The sequence below is a fragment of the Calidris pugnax genome, unplaced genomic scaffold (genome assembly GCF_001431845.1).
Source record: "Calidris pugnax isolate Ruff unplaced genomic scaffold, ASM143184v1 scaffold38, whole genome shotgun sequence".
NCBI classification, from domain to species: Eukaryota; Metazoa; Chordata; class Aves; order Charadriiformes; family Scolopacidae; genus Calidris; species Calidris pugnax.
The window spans coordinates 9552673-9576923 of NW_015090995.1; the positions used below are offsets into that span (position 1 = coordinate 9552673).

The 24251-nt window shown below is 38.7% G+C and overlaps 1 protein-coding gene across 3 annotated transcripts in view; it reads left to right on the forward strand.

Annotated features, from left to right (window-relative positions):
* Window positions 1-24251, forward strand: part of GRIA3 (glutamate receptor, ionotropic, AMPA 3) — a 151872-nt gene that overhangs the window by 13936 nt on the left and 113685 nt on the right. For all 3 annotated transcript variants that reach the window (XR_001413457.1, XM_014955100.1, XM_014955099.1), the window contains exon 3: window positions 19682-19921. Coding sequence is in view for 2 of the 3 variants with exons in the window: in XM_014955100.1 (XP_014810586.1) it covers window positions 19682-19921 (240 nt within the window). In the remaining variant the exon portion in view is untranslated. The remainder of the gene's footprint in view (window positions 1-19681; window positions 19922-24251) is intronic.

Below are 24251 nucleotides of genomic sequence, written 5' to 3' on the forward strand. Positions count from 1 at the left end.
TGAGTGGTCTGGTTGTCCTTCGTATTATACTAGCAGTAAGCGTGTGAACTGGATAGTGCTACAACTTGAAGATTATTTTCATTGCCAGGGTATAAATTTTCTGAACAACAGGCTTTAAGACTGAAAAGTGATTGTTTATGGCTATAGATGGGACTTTCTAAACTTGGTCCAGCAGCGGTTTGGTTACCTGGATGTATGCTCCTAACGCTGTTGCTTTCCCCTCAGTAGTCTACTCAGAAGGCTTGGGCATTTCTGTAGAGCTCATCTGATGGAGTGTCTTTGGAGCATTACACTGTGTGTGAAAGAGCTGAGGTGATGGCTTTGGCTCCCATTCATGGTATCTGCAAGAAAGAAATTGCTGCAGTCGGATGGTGTATTGAGCTCTCTGCAGCGATGTCTCATGGCAGCACAAATCCTGCCTGGAAGCAGATGAGCTCCAGCCTCTAGGTCCTTGAGAGAACTGATCATTCCGCTGTTTTCCCTAGAGCACGCAGCAGGCATCTTGTGATTCCTGACTGGTGAAATAGGGTAAAAACTCAATAATAATTCCCAGTGGTTAGGAGATTTTCCTGCAGGAACAGGGGGTATGCTCAGAGCCTCAGGGCCAGTGACTGGTCTGCAGGCTGGGCTAGCCCACAGCCCAGCAGGGCTGCCAGGGAGACACAGTCCCTTCAACCACAGCAATCAGATCTTTTTTCACATCAGGGCTTTGGAAGTTTTCTTTGGGATCTGTACTGTGCAGAGATGTGGTTTTTCCCTTTAGTCAGCTGTCTTTATTCCTTTTTCTCTATTCTTGTCTTACTTTGATAGATAGGAGCAGATAGACCATAATTTTAAAAAAAGAGCTATTTCACTTCCCAGAGACAGCGAACAGGCCTGTGAATGGCGCCTTCTGTTCCCCGTCTGCCTGGGTTCACCTCGCACCCATCAGCCTCAGCGTTAGTCTCATTCACATTGAGCTGTTAGGTTTGTTTTTGCTCTCAAAAACTCTTTTGAGAGTGGGCAAGTTTCACACTGAAGTAGTTAAAAATCCCAAACTTGCTCACATTTCCTTAGCAGTGACATTACCCCGGGGTGGGGTTGCTCAGGTCACTGGAGCTTTCCCCGAATCCAGTTCGACTTTCGAGATGGTTACAAATCCCTGAGATCCTGTGAGTTTCCTGCAGAGCTGGAACTGCTGTAACACTGGAGGAATCCTGGTGCTTTCGGAGGAGCCTGTATGTAAATACAGTAACTGCATGAATGAAAACAATAGTGTAATTCTTCAGCATTTCTTTAGTTTCTTGAAGCCTGCCATGCCTTTTGCGCTGTTACGAGACTTTGATGTGCAGCTCCCGGTGATGAACCCCCTAAAACAAATGACTGAGATTGGTATTATTTATAGATAACCACAGGGATCATTCATTCCTCTCAAGCTGTTTATTTTTGGGCAGCCCAGTGAAACTGATGAAATTGCCAGTTGCCTGAAATGCTTCTGCCAGTGGTTTGAATGAACGGTATTGATTATAGTTACAGGACTATTCATCTCATACTGGCACGCATACAATACATGTATTATAAAAATGTTGTCTCTGTTGACAGCTGGGTTATGAAATGATACACAGAATTATACGCCCTTACAGGCCTTGTATGCATCAACTTTTCTTAATCCTAAATCAAAAGTATTAAAAGTTACTTGAAGGAATGGAGAGTGGAATATCAGACTCTAAAGAATTCTTTGTTAGAAACAGCAGTTAACAAATTTATGTTGAAATGATCTGACATGATGAAACCCCATTGGGTGCTAACTGGTCTAAACAATCTTCTGCTGTGGAGGTGGAGAAAATTTTATTAAATGAGTAAAGGATTTCTTAGAAGGTGCAGATACTACTCTATTACCGCAGTTATGTTTTAAAATCAAAGATGACCTTGAGGCAAGCCCTGTTTGCAGTGCATACAGTAGTAGTCTTCTGGCTTCATATCAAATACCTTTGTCTTTCTGATAACATTTTTTTAAATTTTTAAAAAAATGCAGTGATCATGTTTGTCTACACTTATCCTCAAAAGTGTTCCATCCTTCATTCTGTCATTTACTTAATGGTGTGTATCCCAGTTGCCTGGGTTGCTCCATCACATCGCCTTTTGCTGTGGGATTCACAGGAGACAAGCCCAGCAGATGGCCCTTTGACTGCAGCTTCTGTCCCTTCGCTGGAACAATTTGTTGTTCTAACTCAAAATGGGTTAGAACAAACCCCAAAAGTTGAAATAAAAGCCCCTCTCACATTTTAGAGGACGTGATCTTCCATTGGTGCATTGCTATGTATTTGAAGGATTCGTATTTTGAAAAACTGTAATTGTTAAACAAAGATTAGATAGATTTTTAAATACTGTGCTTTAAAATTTCCATTGTCTTGCTCTGTAGTCATGAGTGATCAAAAATAGATTTAAGTGCTGAGAGCATTTTATTATTTTCTTTTCGTTTTTTTAATTTTAGTAATGCTGACTTGATTATATTTGAAGTCACACCATTGTCTCCAGTAGTTGCCCTGAGAGCAGACTTTCCCCATATCTACCTGAACTAATTGGTACATTGAACATAACTTCAGCAGTAAAAAGTGGTGACAGATGTAACTGTAGAATGCTTGCGTGTGTTTTAACTTATATTTGCAATTGTAGCAAATCTATTAAGTAACTGCATTTAAGGTTTCATGAAACATAAAAGTCCAGTTCACAGCTGGAGTAGATTAACGTAGCATGCCTGATGTTAGTGGATGGAAGCAGATTTGTATCACTGTGATTATTAAAATGGTACTTAATAGTTCTTTTTGGCAGTATAGCGCTTTCTATCAATCTTTGCAAATTTATGTGTTGTTCATTTGACAAAGGATCATATACTTCTTCAGCTTGCATTACCTATGATAGTTTTCAAATGGAATATTTTTTATCATAAATTTCCACTGCATGAATTTCCTGAATAGGAAAATAATATTTTCTACTTGTTCTTTCTTCCTTTTTCTTCATAGTCTGAATTTTTTATTTACCGATAAGTAATACATCTGTAACCGTGAAAAAGCTCCATTTGAGGATCTCTTGCCATTGGTTTTTTAGATCCTAGGAAGCCACTTTTTATCTGGCTGCTTCTTTCTGCTTAATGTTTTTGTATCAGTCTCTGCAATGAAGCTGTTGTAATACAACCACGTTAATTGATGGTAGTTTATTTTTAAATTCTTTCTCTGAAGATGTAATCTGCTATTATGAGATGGGATCTTGGCATGCTCTCCCTCTATAAAAGGTGGTCAGTTAGCGGAATAAATACCCTACACATTTATGGGAGAATGGGCACCCCCATCCCCATGCTGTCAGTGTAGAGGAGATGGATTCTGTTGGTAATTTTTGCAGTGCGGTGGCTGAGAAGATACAGTAGCAAGGATGAAACACCAGCTACCACACTTGGTAAAATTTATGGGTCTCTTCACCTGTGAATGGCTCCGCTTAATTGTTACCGAAGCCTCCCCTGCTGAAATGGTGCATGGGAGCAGCACGAGCTGAGCAGTTGTGGTCGCTGGACTTGCTTCTGCTGCTCAGGAACCAGATACACCTAAATGCCAACAGTGGGTGCCCACCTCAACTCCAATTAAAGCATGGATGCAAGTTTGACTATTCAGCTGCACTATCAAGTTCTTCAAAAAGCTAACTTGGAAGTTGAAAAGCAGGTATTTTTGCTTGATACATATCCTTTTCTATAAAAATACATACACCTTTGCTTTTCTGGCTTTCTCATCAGAAAAGACAGCTTGAGGGTGAAAAAATGTGCAGTTATGAATCTCTCTTTTTTTTTTTTTTTCTTTTAATTATGGAAAACAGTGATATTTTCTACTGTTCACTTCAGAGTAAAGAGGAAAATTTCCTGGGAATCCTAAGGAAATAGGATACCTAAATGGTATTTTCTCATTCTTCTGTGGAGCTGCAATATGACTGATTCTGTCCTGCTTCTCTTTTAAAGATACAAGATCAATTATAATAATAAGGATTACATGTGATGGTTATCTGGATTCTTAAGAAAACAATGGTAGAGGAGGAAATAGGGAAGGGCAATGTTGTCATTTTAGAGGATGCTTGTATATGGTTTCTAGCTAAAAGTCTTTATGTATGATAGTCTTCGGTATTCTGTGTGCTTCTTCATAAAGACGTTAGCAGCTTGTTGGAGAACTCAGATGTTGCGATAGTCTTCAGTATTCTGTGTGCTTCATAAAGATGTTAGCAGCTTGTTGGAGAACTCAGATGTTGAAATTGGACACTCTGATGTCCAAACTTGCTTTTCAACAGTCTGCTCAGCTGTATCAAATGCTGGGTGGATATTCTAATTCAGGCCCCTACTTTGTTCTTCATTAGTAGCAGTATCCATTGCAAGAGCCAAAGTGCAGGTGTGTAGTCTCCATCCTGATCTTCCATTAGATGTCAGTCACACCTGTGCTTCTGAATGTTTTTTTTCTCTTTCAAGAGAGTGAGAACATGTGGGCTTTCTTAGCTTAAATACATGGTCATTTTTCAGATCTAGTTAATCACATCCCCAAATTCTTCACCTGAACAATCTTTCAAGGGTCATCTATTCAAGTAGCTTTTTCTAATCTTGGCCAACAATATAACTTTTTAAACACAGAAACCCTGATTATGCTATTTAGAGAAAGAACAGTTACTTTCTAAATCCTGTTTCCTCTCGTGGTTGAAGTTCTTTATTTTTAAAAAGTTTTGTTGTAGTGGTTTTTTTATTCGAATCAAACTTGGTTTTATTTTCCACTACAATTGTGTCATGGATTAAATGTACATTTCCTATTTGTGTAGACAGCAGCTGCTTATATCAAGGATAAAAATTCTAAAATTATGTCAGTGGCATTATTGTGTAGTATTACTGTAATCAGTAATGTTTCTTAATAAGCTACACAACAGTATGATCGCTTGATTCCTGAGAAGAGTGTCACGAAGGTGAGTTAAGTTTTACGGGGTGAGATTAATTTCTTACTTGTCTCCAAAAACTTATATTCAGAAATAAATCTTTTAGGAGAAGAATTTAATTATCTTGCATTTCCCACTTCATTGGCTCTAATTAACTGACTGTGCTTTGGATTCGCTCCCTCATTTGGGAAGTTTGAATGGATTCTGTAGTTACAACGGTTTTAGAAAGAGACTTCAGAATGTGGCTTGTCAGAAGACTACAGCTCTGCACAGCATGATTAGTTTCACTTATTGGCTTGACCCATTGCATTTATTCAGCTTAGCTGAAGTCATGAAAATGCTAGATACTGTAGTTATTTACATTTGTTTGAACCATCCTTTTGGTAAAAGAAAATATTTTTATTGTGGCAGTTTGATGGTTTCTTTTTATTCGCTAGTAATACACTCCGTGTTGTGTTTTTATTCAAAGTTAATTGTTTGATAGTAGGATTTATTTTTTTTTTTATTTGAGAATAGTTTTGGAAGCTGGGAGGGAGGAGGGAGAGGACCGAGTAAGTGAAGGGAAGCCAGAGCTTAGAAAAGGATCCAGAGGCAAGAGAGTTAAATTGTGCTTCTTTCTAAGATGTGAAATTGCTTGAAAGTACTCCCATCTAGGGCACAACCTTGGTGTGTTTCCTGGTGCTGTTTTGAAAGATTTTCAATTACTGTATCATGGGTAGATTTTATGGGAGAGAAATTTTCTTTCTTAAGAACAGAAATTAAATCCTACTTGCTTCTTTTGGAACTAATGTGTAGTGTGTATCCATATATTCATGGCTACTGAATTATCCTGCTTCTGTCAATCTCTCCTTCTGTTCCCATAGTCCCTGAACAAAATAAGAGCACAGATTCAGAGTATTTTGATTCCTCCAGAGTAAAGAGGAGACTTCTATCAGTTGGCCACCATCTGAATCCATGTAAAACCCAAGAATTTTGATGGGATGAAAGGTTTTTATTAAACATAGATTAAACCAGAATAAAATCTGAAAGGTTCTGTGCTTAAAGAGACACTGTGAATTTATGGATTACATATGCTCTGTGTAAAATTATCTTTCCTGCTGTCCTTGCTTATAACACCGACATGACTATCATTGGAAGGAACCAGAGGGGAAAAAGCATTTCTTCTTTTTTCTCATTTATTTTTGCAAGTAGCACCAATTTCTGACTTGTTGCAGGATTACATCCCTGTGTTAGTTAGTCCCATCACTTTCTGTCTTCGTTTTTTTTATACAGTATCAAGAAAAAGAGGAAGAACTGTATATAAAAGTATGCTGTTAAATCCACAAAAATTTCTGAGAGCACTGGGCTGAGTGTCGGGCCTGAAAATGCCTTGAAAATGATCTTTAAAAACTGACTTTATATCCAGCTGAGGATGCAAGAAATACATCAAAGAGGATGTGAAAAAAGAAGCTGGGATAACACAAATTTACTACCCGAACAAAGAGAAATAAACTGTTCCAATACAGTAACTGAAATCCTCATTGCCTTCCTTAATAGGATTTAATTTAGGACTAGTTGCACTAAAATATGGGAAAATGGAGAGCCAGGAAGGGGGCGGTTTTGTTTCTTTTTAAATTACTTTGGTGGCTACAAAATACGCTGGATATTTTCAGTTCATGGAGTTCATCATCCGGTTTCTTTGATGTGGTTTCTGCAGGTCTTAAGATTTCTTGAAATATTTGACTGATAGTGCTTAACTAAAGCTAGTGACAGCCTAACTGTGTTTGCATTTCTGGCTTGTTTTTGCAGACTTTCCTTGGTTTAGTGGAATACTGTAAAGGTCAGCAGCTTGCTATATGTCCGTACAGTAACTTTGGGGTTCACAACCATGCTCTTACCCGGAAAGGGTGTTACAAATGTATTACTCTAATGGGAAGGATTAGGAACAAATTGGAATATTTCTAAATATTTCACATCTACTTACTGCAGAATCAACAGTGAGTTTAACTCTGGAGGCAAAGAGCAGCATAACAGAGGCACTTGAATGCCTGTTTTTCTTTTATAGGTGATCTCTGTAGAACAGAACATAAGAAATATTGTCTGGGCTTCTTTGGGAAGGTTGGAAGAGCTGATGAATTCATCAGTCGTTTTTATGCAGCTCTACTGGAGGATTTAAATCTTCATGTCTTCAATTTATTAAATTATTATGAGAGAGTCATTCTATTGTTATCAAATTCATTTTTCTTACACAGTTTTCTATGCTATTTTTGTTATAGAAAGGTATTGTCTCACTGATAACATTACCAGTGAGGAAGGAGGGCTTGGACTGGCTCATGAAAATGGAAAATATATGGAGAAAATCAGAGTACAAAGAAGTCTTCCCTGCCTATAACTGACATTTCTTGGAAAATGAGATCTCTTATGCCTTCTATTATAGTCTGGAGAGACACTTCACTTAGTCCATTAATCTATCTGAAGAGCTTTACTACCGGAGTTCACCAAATAAATCTATTCCAAGGCCTACAGAATTTTCTGGTCCAAAAATTATCTGTTGATGGGCCGGTTTGAAAAGTTTGATGCTGTCAGGGAGTCTGTCTGAAAATCAGATTAGGATAATTCAGTAACAGCGTAGCATTAGCTCTGTACAATGTGTATTTTTAAACAAATGCAAAGACACATTAACGTAGTCCTTTATGTTGTCTGCTATTTTGATAGGCAGTATAGAATTACGTAAGGTTTATATATATGCATGTGGAGAGAGAGAGATATTTCCTGGTTTGGAACCTAAGTTTGCAATGAGCTGCTTTTTGCTGAATGACGTGAATGCTTCTCTTGATGACAATTACACTGGTTTTAACATAAGAAAAATACTTATTTTAAATATAAACTGAAATTGGCACTGACACTGAAATTTGCAAGTTAAAATGCAGAGGCGTTAATCAATAAAACCAGGAGGATATTCTGAAGTAATTTATAAAATATTAGTAAAGCAGAAATTTAATACATTTTTATTTGGTATGACACAGGTTAATTTCATTTAAAGTAAGGTGTTATTTGCAATCTCTAACTGGAGTTTTGTATCAGTTTCTATTCTGTTGCAAGCTGATTTTGGTTTTATTTTAAGCTTACTTGAGAGGGAGCTGAAAAGTTAATCGAGTTTATGAAGTTCATGAAAGAGTTCCTCCCATGGTTACGTCTGTGAGTAAGGGCTTCCCTACCTACAGAGCCTTGTCATGTCATCTGAAACTGGTGATGTTTCTCTCTAGTCTATCATCTCTGTAAGATTCTTCCTCTCCTTAGTGCAGTTTTGCTCAGTGCTTGACCTCCCAGAAGAGGTGGTGCTGCAAACAAGGGATAACCAGCAACAGGGACAAGCCTTCAGGGTGATGATGGTCTTCTGGAAAGCAGAGCTAGAGCCATGGTACAGCTGTGTGAGAACTTTCCTTAGGACAGGGAAATGTATTGCCACCTTTCGTCCAAACCACTACAGTTAAGTCGTTTGGTGCTGGTAGATAGGCTGTAATAGAGGCAATGTAATCTAGGTGTTCTTTTTAAAATATCTGTGGTTTTGCATTCATTTGTATTTATGCTGATGAGACTACAAACATGATGAGATCACAGCAATATTCTCTGGCCTGGATGGTGGTTTTGAATAAAATACCTTCAAACTCATGGCACTGGGAGAGAAAGATGGGAGAAAGGGCTGTTCTTTGAAGTCATTGATGTACAGGTGTATTCCTGCTAGGAGAGATTTTAGTAGGTGTTAGTAGAGAAGAGGCTGGGGAAGTGTGGAAGTGCCATTGTGTAAATCGGATTAAATCATCTGAATACCCCTAGGGCAGGTAGACAGTGATGCACTGCTGAAGGGGGACCTCGTGCCACAGTGAGCTTCTTAGTAATTTGACCCTCAGCTCTGATTTCAGTGTCTTGTGCACATACTTTAGTCTGTGTTCATCAAAACACCTAAGTGTGTGTAAATTTATGCACGCAGTTTGGGGATCTAGGACATTTATTAAGGCCTTATGGTGTCAGTGAAGCAATTCTGTGCCTGTAGAATAAGGTTGACCAAGCTGTGGTTCTTTAGGTTTGTGCGGTTCTAGAGAAATTCAAGTGCTGCCCCGCACTGCCACTGTCTAATGACACTGTAGGTTTCTAAGAGACTTCTAGGACCTCTTGAGTAGAACCAAAAAGCTGCTAGTCTGATTCCAGCATGAGGCATTTAGCTATTCTCTGTCAAGAGAAGATAGGAAGAGTCCCACTTCACATGTCCCCCTGCAGGCCACAGTCTCATGCTCTTGCTGATGATTAACAAGATTGTTCTCTGCTAATGAATGTAGCAGGGTCTTATGGAGAACAGAAGAACAATAGATTTGCACCAGGTTAACATTTCACTGTACAGCTGGCTGAGAGCAGACTTTGAACCAGTATTTAAAGCTACAGCAATCTGTCCAGACCATCTGAGATGAACAAAAAATTTCAGACTAGGCCTGTCTCACTTGGCCGCCCCCTCCTCTTCTCAAAGGGCAGCAGTTGGTTAAGAATTAACGTGTAGCAATGTGACTTTTCTTTCACAATCAGGCTTTTGCTGTACCATTTCCATCAATTTTGGCTTCCACATTATTCAGCTGTGCACCAGACAACTCTTTTGTTATGTGCCAATTAACCCAGCTTGATAAATAGTGATTATGCATAATTTATACAGAATAATATTCTTCTTGTTCCCTGTAAATAAGGCACTGGCTTAGCTGAGGGTACTGGTCTGTGAATTACTGTCAGATGTGATCGTGAAGGTCCAGGAGGCTGGTAGCAAAGAGTCTCTGGACTGTAAGGCAGATGGAAACGATACCAAGAATAAAACTAGATGAGTGGGGAGGGGGGCTTTTGTTTTTGTAAGGGGAGTTTGGTTTTGCAGTTCTGTAGTAGTCTGCTCTTTCAACGTGCTGGACCAGCCTCTCAGTTCTAGTCCAGCTCTCCCTGAATTCCATGGGAGCTTCTCCAATGGTGTTGGTGGGCACTCGACTGGACCCCTAAGGAGCATCTTCAGACAGCTACTCAAGCCAGGTTTTCACAATCATTCTGCTTCCTTTTCTGCATTAAGTGATCTGAAGTCTCTCAGACCGAGAAGCTGGCAGCAGTGGGACACGAGGAGTGGGTGAGAATTGTGTAGCCCCATGACCTTGAGTAAACAGGGGGAGGAGATAAGGAAATGCGAAATCCAGTTCACTGGTCCAAGATGTATTCACAGTGACAGTGCTTGCCGGAATATCATTGCAGAACCTCCAGGAAAGCATTAGGGACTGTTGCTTTGGGTAAATTGGGCTGTCTGTCAGCCAGCACCATGCTCTGCGTGCATGGAGCCAACTGGAAACCCTCTGGAGCTGGAGGCTGCTTACGCAGCTGCTGTTTTGGCGATCACATCCCATTTCTCCTTGGACAGACTTAATCCTGGCCTTTACCTCGTGGTGAATTTTACCCAATTCAGTGATTCCAGGTGTGTTTGCCATTTTCCCTCTTCTATCTCATCCTCTGTAATATATCCCCACAGGCCTATAAATGGCACCACCTCAGCAGACTCAGCTCATATTTCATCACACTGCCAGAGCCTTGTTTTGATTTATTGCCTTTCACCACAGTGGCCCAGAATGAAGTCAACTTCTGAAATCACTTAGAGAAGGATGTGCTGAACAAGCATGCATTTAATAATATGCCTCCGCTTTTTTGCTTCCTACGTACTGGGATGTTCCAATGAAATAAGAAATCCCTTCAGTGTATGGGGGTGCTGGAGATAGCTGCTGCTGATCCTCAGCTCTGAGGCACAGCGTCGCCTCTAACTGCTGTGCTTTGATTCAGCCCCGTGTTCTGCCCAACATCCTCAGCTGTGAAATGCTGCTCTTCTCTGATGGGTGTGACTTACTTTTTTTTTCTTTCTTTCATATCACAAAATGCTTGCTTTTCTCTTAGCCTGTTGTTTAAAGTATTGACGAAATAATGTGAGATAGGTCGTCTCTGAGGATAATAACAGTAGCTACTTGGATACTCCCTGGTCTACCACATCTTGTCAAATTTACATTAAAAACACTTTTCTGACCAGATCTTTTTATTCCGAGGCAGAGTGCTTAATATCTTGTGGAACTCTTATTACTTTGAATAAAATTATAGAAACGTTCCTGATTTTATGTTGAACTATTAAATGTTACTATGTTTATTAGAATATGCATATTAGTATTAGTGGCTTCCTGTAAGTAATTGGCTTCTAAATTTCCTTTTGTTTTGTAACTGAAGAACTTTTGAAAGAATAGGGTTTTTCATATTTTTCCTCTAACCTACAGTTTTAGAAAAATTGCTTCAGAAAATAAGAGATATAGTTACAATCCAAAGCGATCACAGCATGCTGGCATAACATACTAGATTAAAATGAAAAGCATTTCAAATGGTGCAACAGATGGAAACAAGTTATTTAGCTCAAGTGTGTGTTACATATTTGTGCTGCATGCACACTGTCCATGTTTCTGCAGAGATTAGTCACGAAACAGGAGCTGGAGTCTTGCGTGTGAAGAACATGAATGATCACTGTTTGCTGTGAATATATTTAGACGCCAGGGGAAAACTTTGCCAGGTCCTCTGGCTCCCTCACACAGGTGTTAGCTCATCGTCCATGCTTCAGGGGAAAAGCTCAATGAACTGCTTTACATCCCCACAATAAGTCTCTAACACTCCCTAAACTTGAGGCCAGTGCCTGAACTGAAGCATCCAGGATCATGGGGCTGCCCATCAGGAGCAGAGCATTGGCCTTGCACATACTGCTGGTGTTGGAAAGGCATTGATTATCCTGGAGAAACTGAGCAGAAACAGCTCTTCATCAAAGCACCAAAGGTAGATACCAATGCCTTTCCATTTCTCTCCAGCAGTGAGTTGAATTGCCTGTGAAGAGAAGCCTCTTGCTGCTCCTCCTGCAAGTATGTCCTTTGGTGTCAGGACCAGTGTAGGCAGTAAGTGGAAGAGCTCACAAATAACACAAATCCACATCACTTGAATCTGAGTTCTGCAACAGTGTGTATTATGAAGTCTTCTTTCTAAGAGCTTTTCGTTTTAAAGTGTGGGGTGTGTATTTGATGCTTTCCCTTTAAAACAAAAAGGAATTCTCCCTTGTGGAGCAGCTTGTGGTGGTGGTGGTGGTGGGATCAGGATGAAAAGTGGTCTGTTAACAGTAGAACATCATGGATTGCCAGGATGGGTTTAAAAATAGGAAAGTTGGCTATAATTTGTGGTGCCTGATCTGAGAGCTTGAGCTCCATCTTGTAAAGACACAAGCAAGATAATGTAGTATTCTGATCAGCACATACTTAAGTATAGTCCTCAAATACCTAACATTTTTTTAAATCATCCTCCAAAAAAATCAGTTTATTTGTATGGCACGTATGTATCTCCTCTCACCTTTAATCCGTTTTAAGCTTTAAAACTCTATTTTGCTTCCTTCAAACTGCAATAGATTATATTTCACATTGAGCCATGATAATCTGGTTCATAGCATTTCAAAAGGAATGTTCTCATAGAACTCTGAATCCATGGTGTTTTAAAAAAATCAGTGTGTAATAGTGATCCCAGTTAAACAAGATCTTTTTATAATTTGGACCTACTGATAGGAGGCTGATACTTTTCCTGGAAACTGGGTGGATTGACTCCTGGGTTTCTTTCACCATCAGATACGTGTTGTAAATGCAGAGCTTTGGGGTTGCTTTTTTGTTTGTTTGATTGGGGCTTTTTTAATGAAAAGCAAAGCATATATTGTAATTTTGTAGGTTTTCAGGACAAGATACTCATGTTTTGTTTTGAGTTTCATCAAGGTTCTACAAAATTTTATTATTTTATTTTAAGCTTTGCGGCCAGTAACCTGAAAACAGAGGTAGCTCAGACACTACATAGTCTTAGCTTTGGGAGCAGCTTCAGAACGAAGGAGTAAGCAGGCAGGTAACAGCAGCACAAGTAGCATACCCTGTTCCCAGCCACTCAGGCCACCTGCAGGGTGCTCTCTGACTAGATGAAGAACACCTTCCAGAAAGCTAAGCGCAGCTTTCTAAGGGCAATCAAGGTCATGTTCAACCTGACTTTCTGTCTGTATTACAGTTTGGTGCTCAAGTATGTCCTTGTCATTGACATTTTAAATATGTTAGCTAGTTTTTTTTAAAATATCAAAGCTCTTATTTGCAAATACATCAATTTGGCAGTTTAGGGGCAGAGATGTCTTGGACCTGGTTTACCTTGACCATTATTACACTAATGCACAAAGTACATCAGACCTGAAAGAACTTCAGCTACCTTTCTGTCTCAGTGCTTTCTGTAGCTGTGCCTTTCATCAGCCTTTCTGTCTAAAAGGATCTGACTTCAGATAACGCACTTCTTTCTCATGAGCAGGTCACTGCAGGTCTCGACAGGCACCTATTGGCATCGTGATGTGTATGAGGCTTCATGCTGCTGGTGTTCCTACTAGCAGTGTTACAGCCTAAGTGGCCTATTTTTATTGTTGCAAGCTGGCATTTTTCATATGCTCATAAAATTCACACAAATGTTTCGGTGTGAAGAGAAGATCCAGCACGCAGAAAATTCATGTACATTGTTAGGGTTTTATTTGACTGTAGTAGTATATATAAAGGCCAAAAATGTGTAAAGTTTAATGAGTCAAATCGTGTATGTCATAAATAATTGGGCATACTGAAGGAAACCAAGGTTGTGGTAATGTATTTGTACCGCTCCCAGCACCCAGGAGCTGTAATTTTGATCAGGGTTCCAAGGTCACGCTGAAAAGCAGGTAAGAAATAAACACTAATTTAGAGATGTATAATGGAGTTGTGATAGGGTGATCAAAGTTGTCTTGAATGGGGTGTTGACCAAGGAGCGTTTGGGGATGCTTGGATCTGGACATTTGCTTTGGATTGCTTTCCGGTAAATGGTTTGTAAAATATGAATGGATTAATCCTTATGCCTTTCATTTGTAATTTAATAATGCCTCCCTTCCAGTTATTTTATTGGCTCTTCTAAAAAGAAATGCAAACACTTCAAAGTGTATATATTTGAAGAAGGCACAAGATAGAATGAAGCAAGATGAGTAGTTCTTTATAAAAAGAACTAGATAAAACACACTGCTGTTATATCACTAAGAAAAATGTTGCCATAAATGAAGTACCAAGAGTAAATAATTTTTTTTAAACAATTGAATTTTAAACAACTCAGTGGAATATTTTCTTCTTGACAGAATTCAGTCTTAACAATTTAATTGCAAAAGCTTGTTTTATTTGCCATAGGTAAACGCAGTTCACTTCATTTTTAATTTTTAATATGTTTAATGTGAGTTTTTCTTTAAATGAAGCTCCAAGTCTGATTGCCTCGAGCCCCCAAAAGTAGCTTGTTCTGCATTTGGGGGCACTGCTGTGCTGATCTCCTCAGGGCCCAAGGTAGAGAGAGTGTATCTTTTCAGTGTCTTAAAAGGGAAAGAAAGCAGTAGAGGCATTGTTGGTCTCTCTAAAAGCCTGTATGCTTACTGTATGAAGTGACATTAATGATAACCCTTATATTATTACAGCAAGAAAGTCACAGGATGGAGCCTTAAACAGAAAATAGCAACAGCTCTGAGATACGCTGTATATTAAAACATTATAAAGTAGTCCCATTAGTCTGTTGGCAGAGGCTGGCAGTGAGAATTGTCTGGAATCCAAGACAATTGGCAGAGGAAAGTGGAGGGAATAAAATTATTTCACAGCTGAGGCAAACACAGAACACAAAACCAAAGAACTGGTATGAGCAACATGCAATAACGTCAGTTGTGATTGTGCTCCTACGGCGCCTTTCATCCCAAAGAGCAGTATAATTATCAATAAAGCAGGCCTTACAGTGCCCCTTTGACATAAGCTGATTTAGTCAGACGTATTTTATAAGAAATTGATACAAACAAAGGGGAAATTATTTGTTCATACAAACAGTAATGAAGAGGAATAGTGTCTGGGATATTGCAGCCTCCAACCCCTGACTCCAAAACTACCAGGCTGTTACCCCCCTGGGCAGAAGTGCACTGACTCTCATGCCTGGGAGGATCCTGCTGACTTCTACAAGTCACTTGTTAATGATATCATCTACTGGAAATGGTGTATTAAGACCCACCCATTAACATATTTATTTTGTTGGCTTTATACATCTGTTCTTTAAACAAGCAAAATCCAAGCCCGCTTGTTCCTAGTAATGCTTCAGTTGTTTATAGTAAGAACTGGAAGTAAAAAAAAAAAAAAAAAACCTGTGAGAGAATTTTTAACTTTAGCTTCCAGGCAATAGACAGCAGAAATGTCAGCCCCTGTACAACCTTGCTGTGTCAGGAATACTCACAGTCACTAAAAGGTAGAAGAACTAAATACCATTAGAAAGCAAAAAATAAATTTTAAAAAGACACAAAACATCTAATAACTTGTGTGAAATGGGGCATCTTTTCAGATTCTGGCCTGAAGCCTTCCTTGGGTCTGAGCGGAAAAAAAAAAAATCACATCTGGTTAATCTTAGCAAGTTTCTGTGGTGGGGCTGATTTGACTGGAGGGAGAATGGAACTGCTAGTAAAACAGAAGGCTGGGGTTCATTGAATTACACTGACTTCTAAGATGGCTTAGCTGCTATTCAGTACAGAAACAAAAAATTATATTTATTTGGGTTTTTATTTATTTGGATTTTTTGGTTGCCTTTTTTTTGTTTGTTAATTTTAAGTTCTGCTTACCACTCTGATCACTCTGGCTCTGAGCATTTTCCTTCCTTGGCAGGAAACACTTCAGTCTCTCATGACCTGGAAGTTCCTTATCTTCTCTTGAGAATTCACAGGCTTCTGTCATACTATCCCTTCCTCCCCTGAAAATGATGGGATGTGGCAGCCAGCTTACTCTGAGAACGAGCCCAGGGTTAAGTCTCCATTAATAAGTTTTCACCTTGCACCTCATGCCAAAATAATGGCTTATTATGATCCCCTGTTGGCTAACGGCTGCTCAGGACCTCTGTCCCTTATTTGTGGAGCGTGCAACTTTTTCAGATCAAGTTATAAAGCAACTTGGTTATGTGCTGTCCTTGGAAATGGATGCACATCTACAGTATTAATAACTATAATTAAGAGCCGCTTCATAAAGGCGTAACTCAGGAAAAAAAAAAAGTTTTTCTTTTTGAGGGATGAGGTTGCCTCAGGATTTGTCAAAATCACTTCTTTAACAGGCAAAGTATGTGTCTGGCCATCTGCATTTTTCACATAGGAAACACTAAACATAAATCAACTGTGATTTATTAAGGAACAATACCAAAATGCTTACTCGAACATGAGGATGGTTCTGATTGTCGAGAGAAAGCAGTTTGTGCAAAGAGCTTAAAGCTATGGTTTAGTTAGCCTTCTTAAAATTTCGCTTATGGCTCAGTGCTGTTAGAATAATAATGTAATTTAAATGAATGTAATTACTTGTTTGTTTTTTTGAAAACAAGTAGCAATATGGCTGTGGGTTCATGGATGTTCAGTAGGTTCATCTGATCACATAGGAGATTAGGTCACAAACTAAACAAAAGACCTAATGCTACAAAATTACATTAAATTGTAACAAAATTGTGAGTTCAAAAATGCAAATGAACGTTGAGAACCAAGATAATTGGCCTTTTATCTTCTCCTTATAAAAACAAAGGTTTGTTTGCCTTTTAAATGGGCCAGTAAAATTGAATTGGCACCCTACAGTGTATGCAGAATAGATCGTTGGGAAGAATAAGCTATAAGAAATAAGCAGAGGAGCTGAAGAGACAAAAAATTTTCAAAACTATTAGAAGACAGTCTGTAAAAGTGTTAAAACTTAAAGATCTGCAGTGAATACAAATCTGAATCAGGGGAAGTAAGGCTGGGCAGAGGGACACACTTGTTAGAAGGTATTATTGGTGATCCTACAGAATTTTTAGGAAAAAAGTTGCAAATATCTGAAAGGACAAATTAGAAGCTCTCACCTCGTCTGGGATGCTCCATGCAAGCAGCAGCTCTGTGTTGGTGTTAGGTATCATTTGGAGAAGGTGTTGCTTATGGTCAGGTTGTTCACAGACTGTGATTTATTTTTTTTCTCAGATGACTCACAAATTGAGAATGGGCTCTTTGAGTAAATGAGCACAACCTACTATGCAAATAGATACACCTTAATTCAGTGTTTTTAAAACATCCCTGCAAGACAGAATTTTGTCCAAAGGACAAGAACCTTGAACCATTTTTGAGCTGTCGACCGCAGTCCCTAGGTGGTGTATCTCTAAGAACAAGAAAGAGCACAAACTGGACCAATTCTCAGCTGGTTCCCAGCGTGATGCAGAGGGACTGGTCCATGCTGGACCTGGCCCCTGCCAGTCACCATTAGCACTGCTCCTGTTCTCCTTGCTGACTCCATGCCATGCGGGAACTAGCAGTCCTAATCCGAGCTAATCTTCAGTCTTCGTTATAGTCCTACACTCGGATAGCATGGTAGGCTTTCTGACTCCCCTTGTGACTCTTTTTTCAGATACTCAGAGATTTCAGTGGAATCACAGTTCAAAATATTCCCGAGCCCTGTGCTTGATAAGGAACAATGGGTGAACACCTCATCATTTGAAATACTTGGGTTTTAGGGTCAGGAGACATTTGAGTATATGTTTTGTTTCCATTGCAAGAAGGAATGTGTTCCTGGAATACTTGTTCTCTGCTTTCTCCGCAGTACTAGCTACATAAAAAGCTAGTAAACTAGACCATTAATAAATATGTAAAGAAGCCTGATTTGTGAGGTACTGACTCAGTGTATGTGAGGACACCCAGCTCTGCTAGCCCCACTTCAGTGATTATTCCCATGGAATTAGAGGGTTTACACACCATTGAAATGATTTAGAGACTGCCAGAATTTCTAATGTAGTTTCCACCCCCCCCTTTTTTTTTCACCTAGAAGTTAGTGCCTTTTATTTGTTACTTCAGCAGATAATTTTTATGGTAGCTTTTCCACTTTATATCCTGCTGGTATATAGTTTAACAAAATGCCTTTTGAAACAGTGTATTTAATTCCTCAGTCATGCCTCTGGGAATAAATTCTTGCTGTATTATAACTTATTTTATATCTTTTCTTTACTGGGGTTGAGAACTTCCACAAACTTTTCTTTCAGAAATCACTACTACTTATTCCCTTTCTGTGTCTCATGTGTGTCTCTTTTCTGTCTACACCAGCTGTTATTTGCTACTGTTATCCATGACTGGTCATGTCCTGTTGCAGTGGCTTAAATACTTAAAGAAATTCCTTAATAGCACTTCTATTTTTGCATCTGGATCTGTAGGAAGAAAATCGAATTTTCACACCTGACTACCTATTTGAGGTGTTATCCATGATGCTGTGTCAATGAGCTGATATTGTGGAGAATCCTTTTTAAAATTACTTTAACAGGCTTTAGTGATTCTGAATGGTAGCATTTATAGTAGGAAATGTTTCACGATGGTACTTTTGGAAGTAACGATGCTGCATATTTCTGTATAGAATTCATGTCCTCTTTACTGGTAATTACTTCCTCTTGCTTTTTACAAAATTAAATATCCAGTGTTTTGGCAAAAGTGGTTAAAGGGGCTAGTTGAAAATTGTTGTTAAGTCCAATTCTTGACAAGCGAAATTGTTAATGTTGGATAAACATTTTTCTGGGAAACTTATTTTCATTACAAACGGGACTCACTCATCTCAGTCCAGAAATGTTTTGATTTAGAAGAGCTGCTATGCTGTAGTGTATTTCAGTTGCACAATCTTTATTATGGACCAGAGCCCCAGCATCTCGTATATCAGGCTCCCTCACTATCTCTGATCCAGTCTCCCTCCATGGAAAGAACCCAAGGTCTCAAGAGGTTTGCTCTGTTCCTACGGAGTTGAACAACAAAGAAACTTTTACCTGCAACTCCCATGAAATTGAACACATCTATAAATTGAAATACTTTTCATTTTTGTCTGAAATGTTCGTTGTTCAATCTCTATAAAAGTATGAGAAATAAAGTGTTTCCCCAGATAAGTGAAAAAAACCACCTTTGGCTGCATTTCTATTATTTTCTAGTACTAGATGAGTTCCTTGGGACACCAGAATGGTTAATGACTAAAAGCCTCCAGGTTAAGGGATATCAGCTTCTGTCCCATGAAGCAACAATACGTGTTTCTCATTTTTGTTGTCATTAATGAGCCGTACACTTTCCAGATCGCTTCTGAAAGATTTTAACACTTGGTGAAGAATCCAGCATAATTTTTCACTGAAAAAGACCATACCCAGATTTCATACAGAAGTTTCAGAGTTGTGCACTATAAAGGAATAAAACATCCAGATTTGAATCAAGGTAGAAAACAGGGAAAACTGCATCTCACCATTTTGACTTTTAGGCAGACCTGCTATTTGTTATGTAGCTGCTAACAGGGTTCTCAAGGTGCTACTCAAGGGAGGGGAGGTATTTTACAGACAAGCAATGTAATTGCATGCTTGTTTTTAAAGAATATGGAGAGGTTAGTGGATTATAACAATATAGCAGGACAAATCACAATCAAAAATGTGCTCAGGCGGTTTAATTGTGACAGAGTTGGTACAACTCAGAGCTACACAGAAATTAGCATATATTATCTCATGAATTCATTCCATCTGTTGCACCATACAGAATAATTTCGGAATTGCTTTGATTTACTTCAGTATACTTAGAATGAACTCAAACGAACTTTCAATGTCAGATTTTAACAACCCTGCCTCTCTTTGTTAGTTTGTTCACAGTTTTCCAGAGGAGTTTATGCCATCTTTGGATTCTATGACCAGATGTCAATGAACACACTGACATCGTTTTGTGGAGCCCTTCACACATCCTTCGTCACGCCTAGCTTCCCCACAGATGCAGATGTGCAGTTTGTCATCCAGATGCGGCCAGCATTAAAAGGAGCCATCTTGAGTCTCTTGACTCATTATAAGTGGGAAAAGTTTGTGTACCTCTATGACACAGAACGGGGTAAGCACCATCACTTTGAGTGATTTTTTTTTTTTTTTTTTTTTTGATAACTTGCTATAAGTATTTACCAGTATCAGTATGTGCAGCCCGTCCCAATTTTCTTCTGGATGCAGGTAGCACATTCTGATGGTCCTAGAAAACAAGTTTGTCCTGAAGAAACTAAAATGAATGTATAAATGAAAAGAAGGCATCTTCATATTACTGATCAATTGTAAAGAAATTGTCTAGAGAATAGTCTTAGCAGTGTAAGCATTCAATTTGGAATACGTGGTTTCCATGGAACTGCAGACTCAACACTTGCCGGGATTTTTGAGTCCTTGCAAAATAAATAAAGTTAGCACTATGAAGTGGGCTGTTAAGCAAGACTTTCCACTGTGTGTAACATTGCAAATCCCACATCGCTTTACATAAAGGCACATTTCTCCTGTCACTGGACAAAGGCAATCCATGTTAAGATACACTCTGGAGATGTCTAGGCATCAAAAATGGTCTAAGAATGTAATGCATAAGATGCTTTAGGGCTCTGCTGGAGAAAAAAATGCTCTAGATATGTCACACGCATATCCAAATGTCATTTTAGGTACGTGACAAGAATGACCGGAGTTGTGTTTTACTAAATGAAAACATATTAAAACCAGTGTTTCCATGCTTAAGCCAATTGTTAACTACTAAGAGCACCAAAGGTAGCAAATCTTTTCAAAAAGGGATCTAAGCATCAGAAACCATTTTCTGTGAGGAATCTTGCATATTTCAGTGGAGCAGCTCTTGTCACCTGCTCCAGAGTACAGAATTTAGTTGGTTACAGATTTCACCTGGGCAGCATTTTTTGCATCAGATAGGTGTGCCATTGTCCTTCTCGGTAGCTTTATGATTAACAAATCTTCAATCTTCTTCAAATCAAATGGGTCTGGATAGAGCCAATGAAGCTTAGATTCCATTCCTGGCTGTCCTGATTTCGGCTGGGATAGAGTTAATTTTCTCCTTAGTAGCTGGTATAGATGCTATGTTTTGGATTTAGTATGAGAATAATGTTGATAAAGCACTGATTGTTTTGGTTGTTACTAAGTAGTGTTTATACTAAGTCAAGGACTTTTCAGCTTCCTATGCTTTGCCTTGCCCGTGAGGAGGGAGTCCTTGCTAAAACAGCTGACCCAGACTGGCCAAAGGGGTGTTCCATACCATGTGGCATCATCCTCAGTGTATAAACTGGGGGATTTGGCCAGGGGGGCACCACAACTCGGGAACTAGCTGGGCATTCATCCACAGGTGATGAGCAATTTTACTGTGCATCACTTGTTTTTTATATTCTATGATGATTATGATTATTAGACAGCAGCTCCCATGACGAAGTTCTGATACTTTAGGCTACTGCATATTGATAAGGAACAAGTCGTCAGTGGCTGTGCTTTTCACGCTGAAGATTAATAGCGTTACCCAACTAAGGACATACAGTATGTTGAAGGAAAGTAATTTTTAGTCTGATTTTAGGTAAACGCCAAGACTTCAGAATTTTCTGAGTGATTTAGAGGTGTTAAATATTTCTAGCATTGAAAAACACTAGCTATGAGATCAAGTAGGAAAGTGTGGGGAAGTTGAGAATGCTATTATTTTTTAAATCTTTTAAAACCACTACCCAAACATCCATGTTTCTGGTTTAGTCCACTTTTAAATGAAAGCTCCTGTGAATGTCATTTGTCTGAGTAAGAAAGGTTTGATGTGACCAAAAGTGATAAATTTACAGCATATGATAAAGTAAAATGTTATATGTTCTAGGACTGATGAATCTTAATCATGATTCAGGTGAATAAAGTTTGCTTTGGAAAGAGGTGCATCACTTACCGAGTTCATGCCTAATAAGAAATTTGGCACTTCAGACTGAAAAAATAATCCAAAACAGTGGGAGTTTCACTAGAATGTGTCTAGATGATACGACTATCAGACGGAGATAGTAATGGATGTCACGAGGGAAGATTTGCGGACTCAGACTTCCATTATTATACAATTCTCAGTGTGTACAATCTTTAGGTAGACACAGTCTAATCATGAGCTTCTTATGATGACTAACCTCTTTGGAACAGTTTAGGTTGTGTCTAGGCTTCATTTTGCCTTGTTCATACTAAGATTTTAATCACAGGTTAAAACACAGCTCTTGCTGGCAAAATTAGTCCCAGAATTAGCCCCCCAAAAAACCTCTGTTGCCTTCTGCCCTTTGTCTTGACTTCCCAATCACATCCTACTCACAACCTTACAATTACTAATCTCATGTGAACCTGCTATGGCTTGTCTGCATGTTATGCTAGCCGTATGTTATGTCAGACATTCAGAGTGTCAGAGTGCAAAATCTGAATTAGATGACAGCACAGGTGACTGTTGGATTATAAAATGTAGCTCAGGGTTAGAAGATAAAGGACAGGCGTGTCTTTAGGGTGGAAGAGGCATCAGTGCATATAGGTAGCTTGATGATGGGCTTTGAGTTTTTAAGAGATGAACTTACCACATCTTATCTCTTCTTCCTATACATAGGTGCTCATTGCTGTGTTTGATAACATATTTGCCATTTGCTAAAATGGGAACAAAAATGAACAGTTTATTATCTTCAGTTGCTGCTGGTTTATTAGCTTAAAACAAATTTCATAGCAATCTTAGACTTACAGTTGCTATATTCTTCCAGAATTAAAATAAATTAAGAAGTTTCATATAGGAGGGAGAGGCAGGGCACTTACATACTGAGAAATAGACATTAGATTCCTTTGTTTGATGAGCAGTAATCGTGGATGACAGCACCTGAAACATTTGGCAATTCCAGTGGGCTGCCTAATTTCTTGTGATAGGCCTTCAAATACAAAAACACATCCCAAGAGGTTAAACAATACTAATGGTGAATGACTTCTTTGTCGGGTAGTGAATAGGCTGTACATGATCCTGTGCTGAGATACCGTTGGAGATGAAAACACTAGAGATGTCCCAATTTTTAATAATTCCTATCTTAGATACTTAACTGCTTTCAGGCACAAACGCTGCAGAGGTGTTAAGCAGTTTACTGTCAGCTCCTGAAACAAACTATCATTTAAATACTGCGTTTCTATGTGAAGGCTATTATCTCACTGTTGTTTAGTGAATCTGAGAAATCTCAAAACATTAGACTACTCTTTGTTATGTTGAATATTAGTTATGGTCGAAATTGTTCTTGCAAGTGTTTTTACAGTGTTCTGCTGAAGCAAAATACTGCCATGTATTAAACATTGCATTTACTGTTAATAAATATTGCAGCATATTACAGATGCCATACGAAACTGAATAAACCTTCTTGTGGTTTTATACTGCTTATTGAACTATTTTAGTTTAAGCTTAGGAGAATGGAGAATCAGCTTTATGAAACTGTTTTCCTTAAGCAGTGTTTTTTTTTCTTTGCCATCAAATCATATAATCATACGGTTTCCCTCTGTGTGATGTTTGGCTCCTGCAATGGAGACAAAAGATAAATCTCAAACAATAGAATAAAGTTAAAATCTACAATTACATAGATAGGTGGTGAAGCTTTTAATCCAGTGAGGTAACGTGTACGTTGTATATGTTAAAATTTGTAAGTGTTCTTTTCCTAGTACTAGCAGAAAAAATAAATTATACTTTGCAGAGAGTAATGATGCATTAGGACATGGCTGCTAAGGGAAGAAAGGACATTAAGAAGTGTATAGAAGAAATAGTCATGTGTTCATTCCATGTCACATGCTTTTAGTTCATGTGAAAGGGAAAGACAAGGTTGATTTCTGTTTGTATTAGCTCACATCAGTAAGTTGACACTGTTGGTTGCTGTGATGCGTGCAAAATATCTGATTAATTATATGGTGCTAACTGCCTCAGTAGGCTTCTCTGCAGTAGAACTAAGACTAATTAAGATTATGTCAGGATGAAATGAGATGGGGTTACATACAGAAAGCTATTAAGAATTTGGGTAGCACTTGTCAGGAAAGTCACCTTTTGCATCTCATGCTGAGGATTATGTCAGGTTTATTTCCAGTCTTTAGGTCTGTTTCTCCTCTTGCTTTACTTTACTGTAAATCAGATGTTACTCCACTGGAGTCAGTGGACCAGAGTAACACTAGTGTGAATGTGTGGAGAGGTAAGCTTCTGGTTTTCGTAGTCATCTTAATGTTGCATGAAAGTGTGAAGCATTTCTCATTTAATTATAAAAATGGTACGATAGACTGTAATACCAAAGCTTTTGTTTATTTAAATTTCCATAATGTTTCTTAAGTAATGTTTCAGTTTATTTTTGCCTGAGAAACATTGTTTTGTACAGATTGTTCGCTTTCCATCTGTCAGTGCAACA